General features: G+C 44.1%; 1 protein-coding gene across 2 annotated transcripts in view; it reads right to left on the bottom strand.

Moving 5' to 3' along the window:
* LOC106562209 (unconventional myosin-Ie) overlaps positions 1-26,813 on the bottom strand; it is a 60,333-nt gene that overhangs the window by 15,276 nt on the left and 18,244 nt on the right. For both annotated transcript variants that reach the window (XM_045689161.1, XM_045689162.1), the window contains exons 2-14: positions 21,449-21,592; positions 20,142-20,231; positions 19,521-19,615; positions 15,847-15,934; positions 10,990-11,079; positions 10,015-10,146; positions 6,526-6,660; positions 4,192-4,324; positions 2,684-2,880; positions 2,493-2,573; positions 1,647-1,733; positions 1,438-1,524; positions 379-546 (exon numbers count right to left, since the gene is read on the bottom strand). In XM_045689161.1, the coding sequence (XP_045545117.1) occupies positions 379-546; positions 1,438-1,524; positions 1,647-1,733; positions 2,493-2,573; positions 2,684-2,880; positions 4,192-4,324; positions 6,526-6,660; positions 10,015-10,146; positions 10,990-11,079; positions 15,847-15,934; positions 19,521-19,615; positions 20,142-20,231; positions 21,449-21,592 (1,527 nt within the window). The remainder of the gene's footprint in view (positions 1-378; positions 547-1,437; positions 1,525-1,646; positions 1,734-2,492; positions 2,574-2,683; positions 2,881-4,191; positions 4,325-6,525; positions 6,661-10,014; positions 10,147-10,989; positions 11,080-15,846; positions 15,935-19,520; positions 19,616-20,141; positions 20,232-21,448; positions 21,593-26,813) is intronic.

Here is a 26,813-nt window from a genome sequence, read left to right as displayed (position 1 = left end):
CAAAGAACTCATTGACAAAAGAGAATCGATTGATGACAGGTTCTCTGCAAGACCACCAATGTTACATTTTTAAGCTTGCTTCCCAACTACAGCTTCATATACATAGAGTGTGTATAGATCATTGGTATAGCCACTATAGTCTGGGGTGGTACTGTAGGAATGTTCTAATCCATGATGATGTAGGACCCCTCCAAGCCATTATGACATGGTTCATTAGGACTTGTGGCATGTGAGAAAAGGACTGGAAAAAGAGAAAGAGACGACATGAGAAGAAGAGCACAACAGTATGAAAGACAGAATGAGAGAAAGATAGGGGGAGAGATGAGAGGAGAGAGGGATAAGGAGAGAAGAGAAGAGGTATACTGCAGTGTTGCAGACCTTGCCAGCATAGTGGTGGATGATGAAGCCTTGGTTCCAGCTGTTGAAGTGTTCATGGGAGTTGATGGCCACCCTCAGCTTCTGCAGCATGGTCTGGTCTGCCCCCTCGCCCACCGCGTGCATGGTGGCACACACGTCATCCAGGATGCTCATGATGCCAGGGGGGTTCTGGGAGGAGAACCAAAGAGATGAACACAGAGAATAACCTCAGCCACGACATCAGATCTAAAACATTAACATATCCCCCATGACCATCTTGATTATTACTGACAATGCCAACTTTCTCCACACACTAGACACTCTTTCTGAATTCCACATAAATACATCAATGTCAGAGATAGACTAAAGTGATAAACATGGGTTACAGTATTCGTTGTGTACTCCACCAGCTCAAAGCATAACAGCAGAGCCAATTCACAATTATCTACCGCGTTGCATCCCAGAACATCACACACCCACACTGAATGATGTCATCACAACACACACACAGCTGCTGCCCTATCTGGCTCCACACGGTGTCCATGGACACGGCGGCCAGTGGCCTTCACTGGTGACAGTCATTGCAGTGTGTCTGGCTCTTTAGTTGTGGCAAAGTCACAAACAGAGAACACAGGTTTTTGTCACTAGTGGAAATGCAGCTCTGGTAAAGTTACCACAGTCACAGATGTAGCCAACTGGGCTTGGTCTAAAACAGAGGAGTCAGAGACTGGACACAGACTCCCTGCTTGGCTGCCTCAGATCTCAGCTTGTTTAAGGGTCGCCCTTGTTGTGGATTTCATGGATTAAGCCTCTCAGCGGGACGGATAAATCAAATTAAGAGGCATGTCGGCACGTTTGAGGATGTTAGACTGCCGGTCATGGGAAGAGTGGGGAGGCTTCGGTGGCCCTACTGTAACTCAATTGGCAGAGTGTTTGCTCTTATTTGGAGCATTTAGACGGCAGGCATAACAAACTACAGATCTATCTAAAGCAGTTTCACAACTGTTTCCTGTTATCCCATTTATGTGTGACTTCAAGGTGTGCATTAAATTAATAGTGGGCACTGGGGACTCTGCTTACCAGTTTGCTCTCAATGAGATCGCAGACAATCTTGTTGTTAAAGTATTCGATAGGAGTCCACCGGATGCCTTCTTGTACATACTCCTCCTAGAGAGAGAGGGGGGAGGAGAGTGATTGGTCAGATGATAATTCTCTACTTAAACATGAGACAAGTAGCTTCTGCTGGTGAAAAGGTGTGAGAACAATGAGTGAAAAGCCCAAAACATTACCTGCTCAGCTTTAAGCGTGAGCTCAATGAAGATCTGTTGCAGTTTCTCATTTACAAAGTTGATGCAGAACTGCTCAAAGCCATTTTTCTACACAGAAAGAGATGATGCATTAGTGATAAACCAGAGAGGCTGTGAGAGTGAAGTCATCCGTACGGACACAGAGAGCTGGGGAAGTCCTCTGGGCTTCCTGAATGGGCCCTGTTTATGAGGTGAGGTTATCTACCAGTCAGCCTGGTGTGGCTAGAGGAAAACATCCACGCAATACTTCACACCACAATAGACCTGGGACCTGAGACAAATGTTTGAGCTAAAGAAACCCAATATTTCCCTTCTCAGGCCCTCTGAGCACTGAGGTTTATTTTCTCTGTGCTTCGTTAGTAATAGGCCTGTCTATAAACACAAGAACTGTGAACGGACCCAACCACTGTTTCGATAACAATTGTATGCCATCTAAACATACAGCTTAACATTAGCTCATGTTAGGTATCAGAGGACAGGTACATCATGGTTTGAGACTGTAGCCACGCTACGACACTGAAGCTGTCCTGTTTCATTATTTAATCAAGGCCAGTCCTTTTCAGGGGGCATCAGTGAGACCCCCAATAATGCAACCTAAACAAACAGCTAATCAGATTAGAAAAGTCCATTAAAGAATGCTGTCCCAATCAAGAGATGGGACATAATCCGGACACTTTACAAAATCAGTCTGATCCTGTGTCTTTAAGCTGTTTAACTACCCAAACTTTACTATGATTATTGAGATGTAGTGACCATGTATCACCTTATGCTATGATTTCTATATGTAAATCACAAAACATAAAAAGGGCAAATCTGCAGAAAACTTACTTGGAATATTTCAAATCCATAGATATCCAACACGCCAATATTAAACTCTTGATGAACCTTCACGATGGCTTTGTTGATGGACTGAAACAGAAAAAAATAATGCTTTGTTACATTTGGCCATTTAAGAGGGGAGAGGACCGGGTATTATTCTAAAGGTCAACAGGTCATGGAGAAGGAGTGTCCATTCATACCTCTACTAGGAAGTCAAAAACACGTGAGTGCAGGGCCTTGGACAGGGCGTCCCGTGTGTAACACGCCTGCTCCACATTCAGTGTCACGTCGATGGACTCCATGGAACTGCCCCACTTGCTGTCCATCTTCCTGCTGGTCAACTTCTCCTTCAGCCGCTTCTGGTCAATCCCCAGCAGAAACGCAGGGAAGGCCAGAACTGCAGAGAGAGAGAGACAAGAGAGAATGAAGAAAGAGACATTCTACGGATGTGGCACACACCCTCCTCATGAAACAAAACACCAGTACATTCTGAATATGTTGGATACAATGAAACAAAGGGTTCAACAGCAAAACGGAATACAATCAAGTCTGGTGATGACTCATTGCTCCCTCCTCCCTGTCATAGCCACAACAACTGGGTTCTCCTAGCAGAGGCCTGAGCATGTGGAGGGCCATTAGGACTCTCCTGAGAGCCCCTCCCTTCCTCATTACACTGAGTCACTTCCCCCAGAAGGAAACTGCTCTCAGTCTCTGGGTCTGACGGTGTCTGAGAATGCATCAGACGGATCAAATAGCCCCCGTTTGGGAAATGAAGGTGTGACCGACTGTACTCCATACCACAGCACAGGCCAAGTCTATCCTCAGGACCATGCTGCATCTCCTGCTGTAGCCCTTTCCCTCAAAGAGGATATAGATAGTATCAATGACGAGCAGCCAGTTCATCTTTACCCAAAATAATGATCCATACCAGTCAGATGGATGGTTAGAGGTTTATATGTACTGTACAAGGGAGTGTTTTTTCTAGTGGATCTGAGGCAGGGATTTGTTTGGCTGAGTGTGAGCAGCTGTTTGTCGACTTGTGTTGGTGTGGTTTTATATGGGGCAACGGGAGTCTTGATATGTGAAACACATTGCAGTCAGACAGGAAGTGAGATAGGGGGGAGGGGGGAGAGGAAACGCAGAGACTACACAACGCTGCTTTGTACCCTGGCTAACCAGAGGTGCTACATTGCATAATTCAGCCTGGATGGGTGGCTGTGAGGCGGGCAAGGAAGTAGAGAAAAAGGGAGGGAGGGAGGGAGGAAGGAAGGGGAAGAGAGGGGCGGGGGGAGAGTAGGAGTGGGGCAGGAAGAGGCTGCATTTCTCTGAGTAATTTTAGTCTGTGATGTAATTTGCTCAGACATTGAAAATAGTTTTTTATTTTCTCTGGTAATTCAGTGTGGCCTGGAGCTTGGCTGCAGCCCTGCATTAACACAATGAAGCTTTGGGGAGTGAAAACAGTCAGCGCAGCGTGCTGAGAAATGTGCTTCCTAACCTAACCCGTCCCATAAAGGGCAGCCCAGGACACTGGAGAGGAACGCTAGGGGGACATGCCAGTCTGGAGGTTGGAGACACAGAGAGAGTCTGACCCCTTTCTCCCTTCCCACACCCTGTTGACTCCCCTCAGATGTGAAAGGACTGGATTGGTGCAAGCAACAAGCTCTACCTAGCCCTCTACATAAACAAAGTTACATGGGTTGGTACGTACACTCCTCGCTCTCAACAGCGGCGTAGTTCCCTGCTTCCCTGAAGTTGATGTTCCCAAGGTGCAGGACTCCGGCTACGATCTGCAGCACCAGGCCACGGTCCTCCCCCGAGATGCCAATCACCTCCATGGCATGCTGGTAGTGGACAGAGACCGAACAGGAGACATGAACCCAGGGTTGAAATGCAGGTTTACAGTGGCTTGCAAAAGTATTCACCCCCTTGGCATTTCTCCTATTTTGTTACCTTACAACCTGGAATTAAAATAGATTTTTTGGAGGTTTGTATCATTTGATTTACACAACATGCCTACCACTTTGAAGATGCATAACTATTCACCCCCCCCCCAAAGTCAATACTTTGTAGAGCCACCTTTTGCAGCAGTTACAGCTGCAAGTCGCTTATGTCTCCATAAGCTTGGCACATCTAGCCACTGAGATTTTTGCCCATTCTTCAAGGAAAAACTGCTCCAGCTCCTTCAAGTTGGATGGGTTCTGCTGGTATACAGCAATCTTTAAGTCATACCACAGATTCTCAATTGGATTGAGGTCTGGGCTTTGACTAGGCCATTCCAAGACATTTAAATGTTTCCCCTTAAACCACTCGAGTGTTGCTTTAGCAGTATGCTTAGGGTCATTGTCCTGCTGGAAGGTGAACCTCCGTCCCAGTCTCAAATCTCTGGAAGACTGAAACAGGTTTCCCTCAAGAATTTCCCTGTATTTAGCACCAGCCATCATTCCTTCAATTCTGACCAGTTTCCCAGTCAGCTGCCGATGAAAAACATCCCCCCCGGCATGATGCTGCCACCACCATGCTTCACTGTGGGATGGAATTCTCGGGGTGATGAGAGGTGTTGGGTTTGCACCAGACATAACATTTTCCTTGATGGCCAAAAAGCTACATTTTAGTCTCATCTGACCAGAGTACTTTCTTCCATATGTTTGGGGATTCTCCCACGTGCTTTTTGGCGAACACGAAACGGGTTTGCTTATTTTTTTCTTTAAGCAATGGATTCTTTCTTGACAATCTTCCGTAAAGCCCAGCTCTGTGGAGTGTACGGCTTAAAGTGATCCTATGGACAGATACTCCAATCTCCACTGTGGAGCTTTGCAGCTCCTTCAGGGTTATCTTTGGTCTCTTTGTTGCCTCTCTGATTAATGCCCTCCTTGCCTGGTCCGTGAGTTTTGGTGGGCGGCACTCTCTTGGCAGGTTTGTTGTGGTTCCATATTCTTTCAATTTTTTAATAATGGATTTAATGGTGCTCTGTGGGATGTTCAAAGTTCTGGATATTTTTTATAACCCAACCTTGATCGGTACTTCTCCACAACTGTGTCTCTGACCTGTTTGGAGAGCTCCTTGGTCTTCATAGTGCCCCTTGCTTAGTGGCGGTGCCCCTTGCTTAGTGGCGGTGCCCCTTGCTTAGTGGCGGTGCCCCTTGCTTAGTGGCGGTGCCCCTTGCTTAGTGGCGGTGCCCCTTGCTTAGTGGCGGTGCCCCTTGCTTAGTGGCGGTGCCCTTGCTTAGTGCCTAGTGGCGGTGCCCCTTGCTTAGTGGCGGTGCCCCTTGCTTAGTGGCGGTGCCCCTTGCTTAGTGGCGGTGCCCCTTGCTTAGTGGCGGTGCCCCTTGCTTAGTGGCGGTGCCCCTTGCTTAGTGGCGGTGCCCCTTGCTTAGTGGCGGTGCCCCTTGCTTAGTGGCGGTGCAGACTCTGGGGCCTTTCAGAACAGGTGTATATATACTGAGATCATGTGACACTTAAATAAAGTCCACCTGTGTGCAATCTAACTAATTATGTGACTTCTGAAGGTAATTAGTTGCAACAGATCTTGTTTAGGGGCTTCATAGCAAAGGGGGTGAATACATTTTCCATTTTTTTTTTATTTTTTTTTTTGAAAGTTATTTTTTTCATTTCACTTCACCAATTTGGACTATTTTGTGTATGTCCATTACATGAAATCCAAATAAAAATCCATTTAAATTACAGGTTGTAATGGATCAAAATAGGAAAAGTGGCAAGGAGGGGTAATACTTTTGCAAGACACTGTAAGTATTAAAACGTGTGCTGTGTTACCTAAACTATGTCCTCTAATTACTCCTGTTGTGGTTTCACTGGTAAAGCAAAAACAGGTGCAGTACAGGGTACAGAATGAAAACAACAGAGGAGAATGGAAGAGAGGCCGAGAAGAAGAGAGAGAGAGAGAGAGAGAGAGAGGAGAGAGAGAGAGAGAAGAGAGAGAGAGAGAGAGAGAGAGAGAGAGAGAGAAAGAGAGAGAGAGAGAGAGAGAGAGAGAGAGAGAAAGAGAGAGAGGACAATAACAATGGAAAGATACCAAGTAAACGTACCATAGTTTCCTGAAAATCACTTTTGTCGTTGATGTCATCCACTTTGTAGGATCCAGACTGATTGAGGTAATTGTAGTAATCTAGGCTTGTGATTCCAAGGCTGCTCTTCTGTTCACCAGTGGCTCCCTCTATCAACTGCACAAACAGAAGACAGTGTTAGATGATTACACGTCTGTCAAGTAACAACCTGTATACAGTAATTCTAGACTCAAAAGGTCAACAGGAGCTTTCAACCTGTGAACTCGCATCGTCTTTCCTCACATTTCTACGTGACAGAAGTCTTTTAGACAGGCAGCACCATACGCACATGCTCATTAAGTGAAAGCACCACACATTTTACACCCAATTTAGAGATATATGCTTTATTCTCCTTTCACATGTCAAGAAAGTTGCATTATGGGAGTTTGACCGCCACCTCTCTTCCAGAGACCTCAAGTGGTACACAGTGAGAACAACTCGACCAGCTTTCAGGAGCCAAATAGCACATCAAATCAAAGTTTATTTGTCACGTGCACTGAATACAACAGGTGTAGACCTTACTTACAGGCTCTAACCAAGAGTGCAAAAAAGGTATTAGGTGAACAATAGGTAGGTAAAGAAATAAAACAACAGTAAAAAGACAAGCTATATACAGTAGCGAGGCTACAAACAGACACCGGTTAGTCAGGCTGATTGAGGTAGTATGTACATGTAGATATGGTTAAAGTGACTATGCATATATGATGAACAGAGAGTAGCAGTAGCGTAAAAGAGGGGTTGGCGGGTGGGACCCAATGCAGATAGCCCGGCTAGCCAATGTGCAGGAGCACTGGTTGGTCGGCCCAATTGAGGTAGTATGTACATGAATGTATAGTTAAAGTGACTATGCATATATGATAAACAGAGAGTAGCAGCAGCGTAAAAAGAGGGGTTGGGCACATAATGCAAATAGTCCAGGTAGCCATTTGATTACCTGTTCTGGAGTCTTATGGCTTCGGGGTAAAAACTGTTGAGAAGCCTTTTTGTCCTAGACTTGGCCATGCGGTAGCAGAGAAAACAGACTATGACTGGGGTGGGCTGGGGTGTTTGACAATTTTTAGGGCCTTCCTCTGACACCGCCTGGTGTAGAGGTCCTGGATGGCAGGCAGCTTTGCCCCAGTGATGTACTTCGCCGTACGCACTACCCTCTGAAGTGCTTTGCGGTCAGAGGTCAATCAATTGCCGTACCAGGGAGTGATGCAACCAGTCAGGATGCTCTCGCTGTTGCAGCTGTAGAACCTTTTGAGGATCTCAGGACACATGCCAAATCTTTTTAGTTTCCCGAGGGGGAATAGGCTTTGTTGTGCCCTCTTCACGACTGTCTTTGTGTGTTTGGACCATTCTAGTTTGTTGTTGATGTGGACACCAAGGAACTTGAAGCTCTCAACCTGCTCCACTACAGCCCCGTCGATGAGAATGGGGGCATGCTCAGTCCTCCTTTTCCTGTAGTCCACAATCATCTCCTTAGTCTTGGTTACGTTGAGGGATAGGTTGTTATTCTGGCACCACCCAGCCAGGTCTCTGACCTCCTCCCTATAGGTTGTCTCGTCGTTGTCGGTGATCAGGCCTACAACTGTTGTGTCGTCTGCAAACTTAAGGACGGTGTTGGAGTCATGCCTGGCCATGCAGTCGTGGGTGAACAGGGAGTACAGGAGGGGACTGAGCACACACCCCTGGGGAGCTCCAGAGTTGAGGATAATCGTGGCAGATGTGTTGCTACCTACCCTCACCATCTGGGGGCGGCCCGTCAGGAAGTCCAGGATCCAGCTGCAGAGGGAGGTGTTTAGTCCCAGGATCCTTAGCTTAGTGATGAGCTTTGAGGGTACTATGGTGTTGAACGCTGAGCTGTAGTCAATGAATAGCATTCTAACATAAGTGTTCCTTTTGTCCAGGTGGGAAAGGGCAGTGTGGAGTGCAATAGAGATTGGATCATCTGTGGATCTGTTTGGGCGGTATGCAAATTGGAGTGAGTCTAGGGTTTCTGGGATAATGGCGTTGATGTGAGCCATTACCAACCTTTCAAAGCACTTCATGGCCACGGACGGGAGTGCTACGGGTCTGTAGTCATTTAGGCAGGTTGCCTTTGTGTTCTTGGGCACAGGGACTATGGTGGTCTGCTTGAAACATGTTGGTATTACAGACTCAATCAGGGACATGTTGAAAATGTCAGTGAAGACACCTGCCAGTTGGTCAGCACATGCCTGGAGCACACATCCTGGTAATCCGTCTGGCCCCGCAGCCTTGTGTATGTTGACCTGTTGAAAGGTCTTACGTCGGCTACGGAGAGCATCACACAGTCGTCCGGAACAGCTGATGCTCTCATGCATGCCTCAGTGTTGCTTGCCTCGAAGCCAGCATAGAAGTGATTTAGCTCGTCTGGTAGGCTCGTGTCACTGGGCAGCTCGCGGCTGTGCTTCCCTTTGTAGTCCGTAATAGTTTGCAAGCCTTGCCACATAAGACAAGCATCGGAGCCGGTGTAGTATGATTCAATCTTAGCCCTGTATTGCCGCTTTGCCTGTTTGATGGTTCGTCGAAGGGCATAGCAGGATTTCTTGTAAGCTTCCGGGTTAGAGTCCCGCACCTTGAAAGTGGCAGCTCTACCCTTTAGCTCAGTGCGAATGTTGCCTGTATTCCATGGCTTCTGGTTGGGGTATGTACGTACAGTCACTGTGGAGACGACGTCCTCGATGCAATTATTGATAAAACTGGTGACTGATGTGGTGTGCTCCTCAATGCCATCGGAAGAATCCCGGAACATGTTCCAGTCTGTGATAGCAAAACAGTCCTGTAGTTTAGCATCTGCTTCATCTAACCACTTTTTTATAGACCGAGTCACTGGTGCTTCCTGCTTAAATTTTTGCTTGTAAGCGGGAATCAGGAGGATAGAGTTGTGGTCGGATTTACCAAATGGATGGTGAGGGAGAGCTTTGTACGCGTCTCTGTGTGTGGAGTACAGGTGATCTAGAATGTTTTCCCCTCTGGTTGCACATTTAACATGCTGATGGAAATTTGGTAAAACTGATTTAAGTTTCCCTGCATTAAAGTCTCCGGCCACTAGGAGTGCTGCCTCTGGGTGAGTGGTTTCCTGTTTGCTTATTTCCTTATACAGCTGACTGTGTGCGGTCTTAATGCCATTATCTGTCTGTGGTGGTAAATAAACAGCCACAAAAAGTATAGCTGAAAACTCTAGGCAAGTAGTGTGCCCTGCAATTTTTCACAATATACTCTACTTCAGGCGAGCAAAATCTAGAGACTTCCTTAGATTTCGTGCACCAGCTGTTGTTTACAAATATGCACAGACCGCCCCCCCTCGTCTTACCGGAGTGTACTTGTTAGTGTCCTGAAAGCTGAATTTCACTCATGGACACTGCGAGACAATTCCTGTACACATTTCCCCAGTTCTAAAATGTGCATAAACACTCTTATTAAACAGGAAAATGATAAAAACGCACCGTTACTGGAGTCCCTCACCTGATAGAATATATGGAAGCTCCTCTCTCCAGGATTCCTCATGACGACGCGCGATTTCTCCAACAGGAAGTTGGAGATTTTCCCTCCATCTGGCTCGCCGCCGGAGCTGAACTGGATCTCAAAGTATTTCCCCTGAAGGAGGAGAGTGTGGCGCTTTAGTATCAGCGCAGGCCTTGCAAAAGCTAAAACCCAGACCTCTCCGAGCAGGAAATAACAACCATCACGAGTTGTACTTCAGGTGCACACCTGCAGCCCAGTGGTGTGTGTGTACTAAGGCTTGAACCCTTTCTCTCTCTCTCCCGCTCTCTCCTTCTTTCCTCCAGACAGGTCTGTCCTCTGTAATGTCTATCCCATTCCCAGCCGGTCTGAAGCCCCAGAGTGCACTGAGACACTGAGACACTATTCATACAGGGAGATTTCCTCAACCATTTCTCAGACCATGAGTCAAACCTAATTTACTTTCCCCAAACTAAACCAGGAAAACTAAGAACAGAGACAATACTGCCTTGTCTGTCAACATGAATACAATACTTAACACTAGGCTCTGTTGTGAATGCTGTAAGTGGGTAAACTGGCTTTAGAGGGCACTAAAGTCTGCCTTTAAAACCTCTTTCCAAGCTAACTGTCTTTAAAGTATAGTATTTTTTTTTTCTATGTGCATCTCTACTGGCAGTGGAGTGCCCCACTCTTTCTGGACAGTGTGTCCCCACAGCCCTGGTTAACCAGGCCACACGAGGCTAGCAGCCCCAGCCAAGGGGAGACGGGAGAAGGCAGTAACACAGTATTCACTATCTCCTTTTTTTCTCTTCTCTATTTGCACTGGACGTCCTTGTGTTTGCTTTGGTTCCGGAAATGACCGCGAAGCACCTTCAAATCATTCCAGGGCAGAACACAGTGCCAACCATATGATGTTAGGCGCCCCCATTCCGCTAATAAAAAAAAAAAGAGAGATTTGGAAAGATGTGGGACCCTTACAAATCTGCTGGAGTTGTTGTTCCTCACTGTCTTGGCGTTCCCGAAGGCCTCCAGGAGGGGGTTGGACTGGAGGATGATGTCTTTGACGTGCTGTGAGGGAGCAGACAGACAGTAGGCTCATTTTAGTGACTGACAGGTAGGGTATAGAGACAGTGGGTAGGGAGACACTACTACACTCTGCAGTGATCCACATCCCTGCTGGCAGATCAACATGCACCATCTCTGGAACTTTCCAACGTCGCTCCGCTCTCATAGCGTCTGGAGCACATTATCTTTCCCATGAGACATCTGCATATCAGGAGCCCATGAGTTTTAAATCAGCACAGCGTCGTGGAGACCGAACTATTAACCGATCTATTATTCAATGTGGAATGGTAGCATTTCTTTGAATCCTTTGGCGTCCCTGAACTATTGTCCTCTATGAAGAAAAAAAACTTTAGTGGCATGGCGGTTCGAGTGTAACAGCTTTTTGTACTTAACCCCAGGGCTCAGTTAAACCGTACATACAGTTGAAGTCGGAAGTTTACATACACTTTGGTTGGGGTCATTAAAACTAATTTTTCAACCACTCCACAAATTTCTTGTTAACAAACTATAGTTTTGGCAAGTTGGTTAGGACATCTACTTTGTGCATGACAAGTCATTTTTCCAACAATTGTTTACAGAGATTATTTCACTTATAATTCACTGTATCACAATTCCAGTGGGTCAGAAGTTTACATACACTAAGTTGACTGTGCCTTTAAACAGCTTGGAAAATTCCAGAAAAGGATGTCATGGCTTTAGAAGCTTCTGATAGGCTAATTGACATTATTTGAGTCAATTGGAGGTGTACCAGTGGATGTATTTCAAGGCCTGCTTCAAACTCAGTGCCTCTTTGCTTGACATCATGGGAAAATCAAAAGAAATCAGCCAAGACCTCAGAAAAAAAAATGGTAGACCTCCACAAGTCTAGTTCATCATTGGGAGCAATTTCCAAACGCCTGAAGGTACCACGTTCATCTGTCCAAACAATAATACGCAAGTATAAACACCATGGGACCACACAGCCATCATATCGCTCAGGAAGGAGATGCGTTCTGTCTCCTAGAGATTAATGTACTTTGGTGCGAAATGTGCAAATCAATCCCAGAACAGCAAAGGACCTTGTGAAGATGCTGGAGGAAACGGGTACAAAAGTATCTATATCCACAGTAAAACGAGTCTTATATTGACATAACCTGAAAGGCCGCTCAGCAAGGAAAAAGCCACTGCTCCAAAACCGCCATAAAAAAAGCCTGACTTTGGTTTGCAACTGCACATGGGGACAAAGATCATACTTTTTGGAGAAATGTCCTCTGGTCTGATGAAACAAAAATAGAACTGTTTGGCCATAATGACCATTGTTATGTTTGGAGGAAAAAGGGGGAGGCTTGCAAGCCGAATAACACCATCCCAGCCGTGAAGCACGGGGGTGGCAGCATCATGTTGTGGGGGTGCTTTGCTGCAGGCGGGACTGGTGCACTTCACAAAATAGATGGCACCATGGGGAAGGAAAATTATGTGAATATATTGACGCAACATCTCAAGACATCAGTCAGGAAGTTAAAGCTTGGTCGCAAATGGGTCTTCCAAATGGACAATAACCCCAAGCATATTTCCAAAGTTGTGGCAAAATGGCTAAAGGACAACAAAGTCAAGGTATTGGAGTGGCCATCACAAAGCTCTGACCTCAATCCCATAGTAAATTTGTGGGCAGAACAGAAAAAGCATGTGCGAGCAAAGACGCCTACAAACCTGACTCAGTTACACCAGCTCTGTCTGAAGGAATGGGCCAAAATTCACCCAACTTATTGTGGGAAGCTTGTGGAAGGCTACCTGAAACGTTTGACCCAAGTTAAACAATTTAAAGGCAAAACTACCAAATACTAATTGAGTGTATGTAAACTTCTGACCCACTGGGAATGTGATGAAAGAAATAAAAGCTGAAATAAATCACTGTACCATTATTCTGACATTTCACATTCTTAAAATAAAGTGGTGATCCTAACTGACCTAAGACAGGGACATTTTACTAGGATTAAATGTCAGGATTTGTGAAAAACAGAGTTTAAATGTATTTGACTAAAGTGTATGTAAACTTCCGACTTCAGCTGTATGTAACTAATCAAAATGCTCTGTGAGAGCCACCTGAGAGACTTCAAAACACATACAATTCCCAGTTTAAAAACACATGCTATATCTGTCACTCACATCGATTTGCATGCATATGATTCAGGGGCATGGTAATCTGATATGCATTCTTCAGTCAGAAACCGATACAGGGTGATGATAATCACATACAACAACTCTACTGTTCAGTCTGTCTGTTTGAGTAGACGGGGAGTGAAGTGACAGTCACTCACAAAACATTACACCATACACACAAAGCATGCATTCCACAAGCACTTACACATACCACATGCACACAGGACTTGGGGAGACCATGTGAATGAGACATGTGGACAGAGGGATTGACAAAGCCAAATTAGGCAGGAAGGGTATTGAGAGAGGTAGGGGGTTTCCAACACAATGGAGACATTATTCAATAAAACAATAGAAATTCCAAGGGAAATTTCTGTAATATACTACATAGACCGCACATATTTATTTGAAATACATTCTTCAACAAAAGTTACAAGCACACTTTTCAGTACATCTTAAAATGATTTAAAAGATGCAAGGCACAGAAGACTCATAGCCAGTAACAATGCAGAACCATGTACAGGACATTCAAAAAGTATTCACAACCCTTTACTTTTTCCCCATTTTGTTACGTTATTCTAAACTGGTTTAAATCATCCCCCCATCAATCTACACACAATACCCCATAATGACAAAGAGAAAACACGTTTTTAGAAATATTTACAAAATTAAAAAACAGAAATACCTTATTTACATAAGTATTCAGATCCTTTGCTATGAGACTCGAAATTGAGTTCAGGTGCGTCCTGTTTTCACTGATCATCCTTGAGATGTTTCTACAACTTGGAGTCCACCTGTGGTAAATTCAAATGATTGGACATGATTTGGAAAGACACACCTGTCTATATAAGGTCCCACAGTTGACAGTGCATGTCAAAGCAAAAACCAAGCCATGAGGTCACAAAAGAATTGCCTGTAGAGCTCCGAGACGCGACAGATCTGGGGAAGGTTACCTAAAACAAATTCTGCAGCATTGAAGCTCCAAGAACACCGTGACCTCCATCATTCTTAAATGAAAGAAGTTTGGACTCACCAAGACTCTTCCAAGAGCTGGCCGCCCGGCCAAACTGAGCAATCGGGGGAGAAGGGCCTTGGTCAGGGAGGTGACCAAGAACTTGATGGTCAATCTGACAGAGCTCCAGAGCGCCTCTGTGGAGATGGGAGAACCTTACAGAAGGACAACCATCTCTGCAGCACTCCACCAATCAGGCTTTTATGGTAGAGTGGCCAGACGGAAGCCACTCCTCAGTAAAAAGCACATGACAGCCCACTTGGAGTTTGGTAAAAGGCACCTAAAGGACTCTCAGACCATGAGAAACAAGATTCTCTGGTCTGATGAAACCAAGATCAAACTCTTTGGCCTGAATGCCAAGCGTCACTTCTGGAGGAAACCAGGCATCGCTCATCACCTGGCCACTACAATCCCTACGGTGAAGCATGGTGGTGGCAACATCATGCTGTGGAGATGTTTTTCAGCAGCCGGGACTGGGAGACTAGTCAGGGTCGAGGTAAAGATTAACGGAGCAAAGTGCTGAGAGATCCTTGATGAAAACCTGCTCCAGAGCGCTCAGGACCTCAGACTGAAGGCGAAGGTTCACCTTCCAACAGGACAACGACCCTAAGTACACAGCCAAGACAATGCAGGAGTGGCTTCGGGACAAGTCTCTGAATGTCCTTGAGTGGCTCAGCCTGAGCCCGATCGAACATCTCTGGAGAGACCTGAAAATAGCCATGCAGCGACGCTCCCCTTCCAACTTGACAGAGCTTTAGAGGATCTGCAGAGAAGAATGGGAGAAACTCCCAAGCGAAAACAGGTGTACCAAGCTTGTAGCGTCATACTCGCTGTCAAAGGTGCTTCAACAAAGTACAGAGTAAAGGTTCTGAATACTTATGCAAATGTAATCAATTTTTTTTATTTGTAATACATTTGGGAAAAAAATCAAGAAACCTGTTTTTGCTTTGTCATTGTGGGGTATTGTATGTAGATTGATGAGAAAAAAACGAACAATTTAATCTATTTCAGAAAAAGGCTGTAACGTAACAACATTTTCTCTGAATACATTTTCGGAATGGACTGTACATGGAAAATTTACAGTAAATAGGCATATACCCTTTTCCACATGACTGAGTGCGTGATAGCTAATATTAGCTTTGAACTTGAAACCTTGACTAAAGTACAATAATTCCAGGGTGGAAAAAGCACTATACTAATCAGACAGAAAAATGACATCTTGTGATCCAGTTTATATTCCCACAGACTGGAAATTCCAAGCCCTTTTGAGTGGGCCATTAATACCAGGGAGGCTGGTGGAGAGGGGTGGCTTGTGGACAGGACATCTGCTGAGTAGTGTGGGGGACAGATGGCTGCTGGGGGGTTGGGAACAAGGGTATTTGGGGGTTGGATGGGCTGATAATGGGAGATAAGAGGGAGGGATGGCAGGAGACGGTTTGGGTGGTGCGGAAAAGGGAGGTTTAGACAGGAAACAGCATCCGGTCATTAGGATGGACTGACCTCATAAGGTACATTGTAAATGACAGTGGATATGTGTGATCGTCTGAGATTAATTACATTTTCACAACTGTAGTTGAGCTGTGTTTCACGGTGTAAAATGGAAGTAGCTTCTCTGGACTCACCTGCACTTTGGGTCCTCCTCCAGATACTCTGGAGATGTAGCCCATGATGTATTTGGCTGCTACAGTCTTCCCTGCACCACTCTCTCCACTGAAACACAGAGTAGAGAGGTCAGAACGGTCCATATAACAGGGCAGTCCTCTGAAACACAATGTACAATTCAAGGATGCCCACGTTGTTAGTTAAAGGCTGTCAGTAACCAGATGCTGTAATTACTCTGCCTGCCTTGCTATTCAAGAGGACGTCCCTCTTAGCACACTTGGCAACACACAGTTCTGGAAATAACAAGTAAATGAGAGTATACACTTTCTCTGTGGAAATTTAACTGAACTGCGAAGCTGAAAAAGCAGTTGTAGATTTATGATACCAGACAGTTGCATGTTAAATAACACTCCATGAAAATCTCCTCTAAGCCTGGTTTTAAGAGGGTCAGTAGGGGTTTACCAAAATGATGCTTTATTGTCTCTTCTTATCCCCAATTAGCATGAAGGTGGCCTACTATTGAAGGAGGGTATTTCTCAATTTGACCCAGGGCTCTTTTCTCTTCAATGTGCGATGTAGGAACAGAAGTTGAGCCAGTCAAAATGCTCTTCCTCGAATTCTCCCAGCTGAGCCAAACCCTTTACTTCAAAGCAACTTTTTTCAAACATCCAGAATGACCAGGTGAAACACCATCTCTTGACTTCCTGTCCACAGAGACTCCACTTCCTATGTTCACTCAGCTCTCCTTCTCTGTGGTTTATGCCAACCAAAATCAGACTCATCTCAGCAGTAAACCTCCCACTCTAGAAGGGGCTATTAACACTAATCCTGTTTTGTCACATTTGCCCAGTTTATTTTCTTCCTTCTCTTTCCTCAACCTCTCCTTGTATTTTTCCTCCTGTCCTTTCACTTCACCAGGGTCATACTTATTTAGACATATGTGGTTTGGCAGTGGATGACAGGAGTCTGTTTTTTTTATTTCATTTTTTGAAGGGGAGTCATGTCGGTAATGCCCTTCTGAGACGACCCAGCTGCAGACCGTTAGAGGAAGCCATAAGAAGTCATCAAAGCAACTCTATATGCTTATTCTTCTCACTAAGGCCGATACTGGACTCTGCTCCTCTATAGTATTCAGTCTAGCTTGTTACACAGCTATTCAAAACAACGATAACAGATCTAGATATAGTGGTCACTACAATGCACTCAAAATACAGTCAGTACACTGACTAGCGACCAAATGTGATCCAATGTTCCCTCTAATCTTTGCCAATAAGCATTTGTAGGACCTTCACCCTTAAGAGAACCCATCTGCACACGTGGACTTATGAGCATGTTCTTTTCAGCTGGAGCAGGCTAGGGGCTGGAGTTTGAATCACATCCTATTTTTACCCTCCTGAGGGGTGCGCCCATTGTTGTAATTACACAGCACGTAGATGCTTAACACATTGTTGACTGCCTCTCCCATTTATTGGCCAAACAAGGACAGAAGGAGAGTCATGTCGTTACAGACTGTAAAGTACTACATTCAGCGCTGAATCACTGGGCTCACTGATGTCACTCAGCTCAGCTTGACAAAGAAAGCACCTGAAGTGATCATTACAGACATCAGCTATGAGTGAAACGGAATGCATGGCGAGTATAATCTGGAACGATGGATACCAGTTACGGCAGATTTGTATGATTAGGCACATTGTGTTCCCAAGCCACTACTGTATGACACACACACACACACACACACACACACACACACACACACACACACACACACACACACGAGGTGTGACTGAAGTCTGGCTTCATTTCGACTTGTTAGATAGCATCATTTCCTGCAACTGAAGGGTCCTTCCATTAACAGTGACAAAAAACTTAGATGGATTCTCCATTTCCCATGTCATTGTTTCATGGAAACAATGACCCATTACCAAGACTTTCATATCAATGGGGGAGAAAAGACACTTCCCTACAGAACTAATAAGCAGAAGAAAACTGTTATATGAGCAGAGGGTAGAATATAGTGTGTCATTAGACACTACATTTCAGGCCACACTTTGCGGGATAAAACTGTAAACTCACTGGCCAGAGCCTTGGTAAAAAAGGACGGTAAAAACTTTGCACAACACAAATGGTGCTATGGGATTTGAAATATTGCAGCGTCAGTGTTTGTAGAAGCGCAAGCACTTCTATATTTCATATGGCATCATTTGTGTTTTAACCACTCAGGGAGATAGATTAAAAAAAAAAATGTATTAACTATTTTATAATAATACTCTACATCTTTATTGCCCTTTGTAACTTAGCTTTCCTCTCCCAAAAATGTGAGTGCAGAAAAATCTGTGAAGTCAAGACATTGACAGAAATCCCAGTCAACACCACTTGACCACGTCAGATGACTCATGTCATGTTGAATGACTTCTTTAATAAGTGGGAAAGAAAAAGGTCCAACACAGTACAGTGCTGACCACACTGCCTGGACAGCAATTTCATGAAGGGCTTTGTTTGCTGATCTGGTGCATCACAAATCCACTTCCATTCATTTTATGTGGGAATCTGTACTGGCAGCTGTCTAAACAACGGGAGGAAAGTGCTGAACCAGGGGCCATTCGCCATGAGGTAAGCACTACAGTAACCGTCCGGGCCCCAGGTGACTGGCCCACAACATAAAGCCCCAACTATGAGACAACACTTTTCCCTTGGGAGGCCTCCTCCCATGGGAACCCATTGTACAGTCATGTTACCCACTATAGGCTTCACAACACTAGGGAAGGATCTCTGGACTACCACTAGCTTCCAGGAATCCAGGGCTGTGACCAAACACATTTTAATGGCCAGTTAGGCCATTTTACATTTCCTTCTTGACCACTGCTTGGTAAGACCGACTTTGGTTTGGTTCAATCATATTGCTTTCAAATGTCAAGTATTTTCAGCTGAGTGGTCTAAAGAGGAAAGAAATCTGTATTTGGGGCATGGCCAAAGAGTCCATAACATTTTCTCTGTCTGTGATCATCGGTCTGTCTGAGGCGAATAATCCGTATCCGAGTGTAATATACAGCATACTCCCAAATGTGTTAATTGTCACTACTCATCCGCTCTCAATCCATAACAGCAGAGGAACAGTCCCTCCCCCTTCCTGTATCGTAAGAGAGGACTTATGCATGGGCAACAAAGTACTATGCAGGTGCAATTCCTGTTTTATAAAAGCAGGAAGCTAATGCATAAATAGACGCTGTGTTTGTTTTCATTCTACATCCTGAGAAACGTTTCTAAAAATCAACCAGCTGCCACAAGAAAAGAGCCTTGAGGCCATATATTTAGAAGGTGTATTTCCCAGTGTGCCTTTCCCAGCAGGCTGTGATATGAGGAGGGTGGATTAAGACTGGTTGAAAAACCCAGACTGAGCAGGGCACTATCAGTCAGCAGCACTCCTCCCAGTCAGGTGGTGTATCCTGTTGGTTCCCTTCCCATCTATTATCATCACATTGAACAGCAGCACTCTTCCACCTGTCACCATGCAGTCTCCTCCTATCCCTCCCGACTTCTGCCTCCCGACTTCTGCCGCATTCACAGGCATTTCCCACATACCAGCTCTGTTGTTATGGTTGTCAGTTGTCACCCTTTCTCCCCATACACGAACACTGAAAAAGGGAGGGGAGGTGCCTGAAACATAATAACGAGAAAAGCAGGCAGGCTGACTCACCTGATGATGACACACTGGTTCTCCCTGTCGATCATCATGTTTCTGTACATGTTGTCTGCCAGGGCGTAGATGTGAGGAGGGTTCTCATACTGGGCCTGGGAGTTCAACAGAGATCATGATATAAGAATATCTCGTAAAAAGAAAAACTGGGTGGGTCCATTTTCTTGGTCCTAAGTGGAAAACTGACTGTAAAGGCAAGACTGTAAAGAAGTAAGAGTAATTCACGTAATGAAGTAATAAAGTTAGAGGGCTAACTGTTTTTATCAAGCATAGTTAACGTCTGATTTGGCAGCCAAGGCAGCTTTCAGTAGGCTGGCCAAGAACACTTTAAATAATACCGACTTGAACAGGCTGAACTGAAGGTATTGCCAGGCCTTTTCAATGGGTAAGGCAAGTTTCTAAATCTGCTCCAACTGAGGGGTGCTGCTGGAAAAGATATCTGAACCACACCTAACCCAGTTCATTTAAAACATTGTTCTTTCTACTGATAACATCTTAAAAACATGACTTATCTTAACTTTTCCAAGTATGAGGTGATGTTGTGCAAATAATTAGGATACAAGTTGAATACATTGATAGCAGAGTTTTCATACTCCTGTCTAAAGAGAAAAGGCTGCTCACCGCGCCCTGATACATCTCCACTTCCTTGTCCCCAAAGTATGGCATCTGCTTGAACGGATTAACAGAGATGAGAACAGGGCCAATATAAGTCTGTAGAGGTTAAGGGTCATACTAACATATGTACCAGTAATGTCAACCGTTCAGGTCCCAGTGACTCACATAGTCAAAGGAAAAAAACAACTAAGAATTCCCAGAGCTCACTAGTCATCTGCATTGAGCACCAATGACAACCCTCCACTCATTTTACTCTTTAAGACAATGCAGTTTCAGAAGATATTTATAAATCTTGACATAGTCCCTCTTGGAGAAAAATGACCTAACTGTGAGTAATTGAGCCCATGACATCATTGCAATGTGCATCTGTGTGGTAGCACTGGAGTGTGTGGTGATTGGACCCAAGCCCTGTAAAGACAGTGTTCACACATCAGAGTGAACAGCCCAGCAGTGTAGTGATGTGAGGTTTTGGCCCTGTAGCCCAAAGCAGCTCCCGGCACATAAAGCTAGTATTGAGGGCGCCCTGCAGTGACCCCAGCCCCAGTACGTCACTGGCTGAAACACTCTGTGTTGATGTTATTTTCTGACCACAATCAGAGGATTGACTCAGAGTTTTCAATCTAAAACGGCTAACATCCGCTCAACCCTATAATCCTAAAGACTGCCAGGACACAGATGAGGTTTTAATTAATGAGCTCCTTCCAGAACTTTCAACATCTTCCATCAAAAGGGTCATTCAGAGACCCAAACATTTCAACACTACTTGGATACATTATATGGGCACAAGAACAAAACTTTAAACCTCAATATATTCTTGAGGTCTGTAAGAGTGAAGCTGAATACTCTTCTTAGGGATTGTATAGGCCTACGGGCCTGGGGCATTTACAGATCTGGCCCTGAATGCTCTCAGCACAGCCCCACAAAACCATTACTGTTGTAGGAAAGTAGCTGCACTGCTCACATTCACTGTGCATTTCTCAGCAACCCTTCCCCCCCCAACCTCTTTCCACATTGCTGCATGGTGAGATTAAAACAGAGTAAACCTGATTAAGATCCATTCCAGCCTGGAGGAGAAGGAAGCTGAAGTCAGGGGTCCAGATAGGGGCGCAAAGAGGCCCGTCTCCCCCTCACCACTGGCGATACATGGTGGGAGTAGCCCAGTGTCTGGAGCCTCAAACACTAGATCATTAATCTGAGTTATTACAGCACTGTGAATGGTCACTCAGCTATTCTGGGAACAGTGGGAGTGTGTCTATGGCAGGGCTTAGCCATTCTTCATCGAGGTGTGAACGGTGTGTGAATGTGAAGGATACAAAGATGTAGTCGTCCATGTATCTCTTCTTGAGGTTGTCCACAATGGCGTCCTCGTTGATCTTGGAGAGGAGCACCATGTCGTCCACTCCACTCTGCTTGACATTGTGGCTCTGCCAGTGGTACCGGTAGTGGCCCCGGCTCCCCTGGAACACAATACACATCTGTTAGTGCCTTCAGACTGATGCCTTCAGACTGCTTGCAGCCACATCAAACTATAAAGGACAGAATAATATCTAGGCTAGGAGTTTCTGACCACGTGACCTGACCAGGACAAAAATCATGGCCCTATAAGCTCATAGAAACTTAATTAGCAGAAGCTTACCTTTACCTAGGACTGAAATCACATTTGGTGAGAGTACTGGAGTAGGCAGCCAAAACTTTTTGCAGAAAACTGTCCAACAACTGAAATGAATTTGGGCTTTCCCCTGAGTAACTCATTTTCACCCATGCAGAGTTTAGATTATTATTATTTATATATTTTTTTTACACTTCTAATAGGTGCAAGGTCAAGATTCCCAAAAGTGCTTTCAGTGTGTTTTTGGCTCTTTGATGTTGTGTTCTGACTGCTGTCAGACCTTTCCCTTTACCTCCCTCCCCCTCTCTTCCTCCGTTCCAGTTGGTTTTTTTTGTTGCTGAGAGCGGGTCTCCAGAAAGCTTAGGGTATTCATCATGTGCTGTGAGTCAATGTCATCTGGCTACTGAGGAAAGGATTACAATGTGCTGTGAGGAGTGAGTCTTATTCTCCTGGATGGAGAACCAATCAAAGCCACAGACCAGAACATTAGTCAACACTGGACACATCTCAATGCCATTTAACGCATTGTTTGCCTCCTGATTCCACTGAGAAAGAGCATTTTAAAATCGCTCCTATTCTATTTTAGTTTACCTTTGAACTGAAGGGCAGCTTTACATACGGCTGAACGATTTGTATTTCTACGCCTGTTTTTTCTTCCTGGTTCTGGAATGCTATGTTTCAACTTTTGAAGTGGTTCAGATTGGAAAGGGCTGGTGCATAGATTAGATGGCAGCAATACTTCCATATTTCAGATTCCATAGGCTACAACAGACTGAATGGTACAATGTGACAATCACTTGTTAAATGGCAATTTGTGGTTGAAGACAAAAAGTACAGTTGCACTAAGACGTACTTTCTCTACCAAAGCAACACAGAGCAAAACCATGGTGAAATTACAGTAAAATATAGTAACGCACAGTAGATTTAATACACCAATGGAAAGCCATGGTAACTTTCAGTAATTGACTTGTACCAAGTCAAGCAGAGAGACTGCTCAAATGAACCCTTAACGTTCTCAGGGGTGGCTCAATTTTCTTACACCAACAAAATAAATACCACAACCTCTCTTTACAGACTCACTCTTAGCATGGAACATAGTGAGTAATGTTAATAGCTTCTCAGACTATTTCTATGTGCATTTTCCTCAGGAGCCAAGACATAAATTACTGCTCCATTCATTTTCCAGACAGTTCCCATTATCATGTTTTACTACTTTTTTTTTAACCTCTTGAGGATACCCTAGGATAGGGGGCGCCACAGCGCATTTTGAAAAAAAATCGTTCCCATTTTCAACGGCCTACTAATCAAACTCAGAAGATAGGGCATGCATATACTTATTATATATGGATAGAAAACACTCTAAAGTTTCTAAAACTGTTTGAATGGTGTCTGTGAGTATAACAGAACTCATTTGGCAGGCAAAACCCTGAGACATTTTCTGACAGGAAGTGGATACCTGATGTGTTGTATTGAGTTCTAACCTATCCCATTGAAAAACACAGGGGTTTAGGAATATTTTGGCACTTCCTATTGCTTCCACTAGATGTCGCCAGTCCTTTCACAGTGGTTTGAGCCTTATAGAGTCAAAACTCAGTGAATGACAGGAGTTTGAAATTGGTCACAGGGGATGGGCCATCACCATTATGACGCCGGCGGCCATGTCTGCCCCCACCTTTGGAAACGGTTTTAAAGGCAATGAAATCATCCCCCTCGAATCTTATTGGCTCTCTTGGTGTTAGTGGCCCTGAACATTTATTTTATACAACGTTTGACATGTTTGAACGAACCTACATGCGCGAGGATTGCTTTCAGTATGAAGTGCAGAGCTGCGTTTGGAGAGAGCCATAGGACGCGCTACCAACATCAGGCTAATGGAACGTGAAGTATGGACTTTTTGACCGAAAATACATCTGTTGTGGACCTGGGATGCTTTCTGATGAAGACAACTAAAGGTAGGCGATTATTGACAATATTATTGAAGATGAGATGGTTCATACTGTTGCATCCAAGATGGCGCCGAGCACTGTATATTAGCTGATTTTCTGAGTATCGCATCTCCTTTTATCGCAAAGTGTGATTACCCAGTAAAGTTAATTTAAAATCTGGTATGACGGGTGTTCTCAAGAGATATTCATCTATAAATGTTAGATTGACAATATACATTTAAAAAATCGTTATAGTATAGCAATTTATTGAAACGTAGCATTGTTTACCGGGACGCTTTTGAGGGGAAATTAGGTAGTCAACGTCAGACAGAGATGTAAAATGCTGTTTTTATATATAAATATGACCTTTATTGAACAAAAGAATGCATGCATTGTATAACATGATGTCCTAGGGGTGCCATCTGATGAAGTTTGTAAAAGGTTAGTGCTACATTTAGCTGTTTATTGATAATATGTGATGGAAGTGGTTGGTCGGAAAATGGCTATGAAGCTGCTTTTTACGATGGACTCATCTAATATAATCTAATGATTTGCTTTTCCTGTAAAACCTTTTTGAAATCGGACGACGTGGGTCGATTCAGGAGAGGTGTATCTATAAAAAAAAAAAAAAATATTTTTTATTTTTGTAAAAAATTATGATAATTTTTTAATGCTAATTGGCGATATGATTTTTCGCTGGATTTTGATCCCGCTAACGGGATCAGATTTAAAACAGAAGAAAAGGCTGCTTTCTCTTCTCATTGGTGCGCTAAGCAGGGTGCATTACATGTGATTCCATACACTGGGAGCTCATAAACACCTCGATGGAGATGTGTGAATGAAGAGAATATTGATGGGACACTGGGAAATTGGTGTCTCAGGAATTTGAAGATATACAGTGCATTTGGAAAGTATTCAGACCCCTTCCCCACATTTTGTTATGTTACAGACTTATTCTAAAATAGGTTAAATAATTTTTTAATAGGTGAAATCGACACCTTACCCGCCAATGCCTAAATCTACCCGCATTGGGACGTGGCAGGTGTTAATTTTAGGCCCTGCTTCCAAGTCAAGGTAAACTTTTGGTTTTATTAATTTATTACCACAAGGCCCACCAGTGTAACTGCTAAACTGCTTGCTGACAATACAGCATGATTGTAGCAGGTTTATTAACATGTTAGTTCTAGTAGCTATGTTGACTATGACGTTAGCTAATATGGTGACAACGATGTAGGCTGTGTGTAGCGATTATGATATGAAGGTTTGGCTTAGAAAGATTTCTTCACCTAGTCACAGACAGCTGATTTGTTATACTGCATTTCCATGTTTGACTACATCACAATCAAAGTATGTGAGTCTGTCTGAGTCACTCTTGATAAAGCATGAGCCAAGTCAGAGGATCACAGAGCCCTTTACACAAGATAAACAGTCCAGTCTTCCAGGCAGCGATCATATATATTCAGAAAAAAAGGACTAGTTGATCAATAACATGTAATAATGTCATATTATACTGAGCTTCTCTGTTGTATTTCCATACTCATCTGAAATCCAACACATCAGCTTCATCTCATTGTTATGCTCTAAAGCAGTAGCTATGACATTAACTGCATTGTGCTTGGAATCTACTACAGATGTCGCAGTTGAGCCCACCACGAATATGCATAAAACAGTCCAGATCTATAGCACAACCCCAGGCAAATCCTACACCATGTATGCTGTAGGACACAACCCGACGTCCACAAATGAAAATGAAGTACCACACTAGGCTATTTAGAGTGCTATATTCATCCTGTTGCTGCTTTGTTGGGAATGATAATGTTCTATTTGAAGAGGGAGAGGATGTAAGCCAGAAACACAGGAGCCAAAAGTTCAGAGTATTTTCCATGGGGGATAGAGGAGAACCTTGGGTACTTTGAGATGTTTACAATAATTTGCTAAAACACCAATAAAATTGTTAATAAATATTGATAAGAATGTATAATGGCTTATTGATGACAGTGGTTATAAAGCCAATCATTGACTGCTTGTTGGATGCTGTGCCATAAACTGCGAATGTATGGCTCTGGTTGAAACCTACCTATGTGTTTTGACTGAGATCTAGCCTAGAGCAGAATGCTGTTCTCTCTGGTAAGTGATTCCCCAGGTTAGTGGAAAAGTTGAGGTGAGAGTCAGTCAGTGCTGGAGGTCGGAGAGCATACTGTCCCTTTGGGGGACAGATGGGACTGGGAGCTACCAATAATATGACTTCACTTTGAGCACATCTTAACAACCACCTTCTACACACAGACCGCCCTTAGTAACAGCATACTACAGAGCATCAGTCATAACTAATGATCTTTGCTTCTGTACAGTTCCAGTCACATATTATGTGTTTCACAGATGTCAAAACAACCTTGATCCCAGGAAGTATGATTGGGACCTCTGTCCAAAGAGATCTAGGATTAACCTGATTCATTACTTGATCTCATTCTCTCTCTGAAATAACAATCAACTCCTTAAAGTCTCCCAGGTTTGGGACCAGAGCTTTTCCTTAAAGTTAACCCGACAGCAGTTGAGGAATTTCTGCATCAGCCCCAGATTCATAATGTCAGGCTTTTTTTCATGCAAATACCATTACCATATATGGAGAGTGCTGAACAGAGCCGAGTTCGGGAAATGGCTGGGTTTGATTCAGTACAACAGGCGGGACTTTCCCCCCCCCCATTCCCCACTTTTACTCTGTTCTCCTTTTCCAACCTTGGATTTGACAGAGCCCACCATGTGTTAAGAAGACCACTTTCTGGGTGCTGCACTCTACTACAGAACTGGATCTCTTTCCAGTAACAATCTTGGTGGATATTGCTTGGGATGTGGCCAGGATCAGGCTACAAATGTATTTTGTTCATGCAAAGGTTTTACTCAGTGTTGGATAAGTGCATACATGTGCTACCATGTAGCAGTTCAATTGACCTGATTTCTGAAAGCAGTCAGGTTTCCCTTCCCAAAGAAGGATTAGGATTTTATAAATGATTTTTGGTTTAATTTAAACAGATTTGAGAAGCTTTGGACAGATGCACATATACTAAGTCTTACAGTATGAAATGCCATCATGCATTTTGTTGATAAAAAAATTCCAACCCCTCCCACCACCCCAAACCTTGAAGA

Source organism: Salmo salar, chromosome ssa11, assembly GCF_905237065.1.
Source record: "Salmo salar chromosome ssa11, Ssal_v3.1, whole genome shotgun sequence".
Lineage (NCBI taxonomy): Eukaryota > Metazoa > Chordata > Actinopteri > Salmoniformes > Salmonidae > Salmo > Salmo salar.
This window is presented reverse-complemented; position numbering and strand designations above follow the sequence as displayed.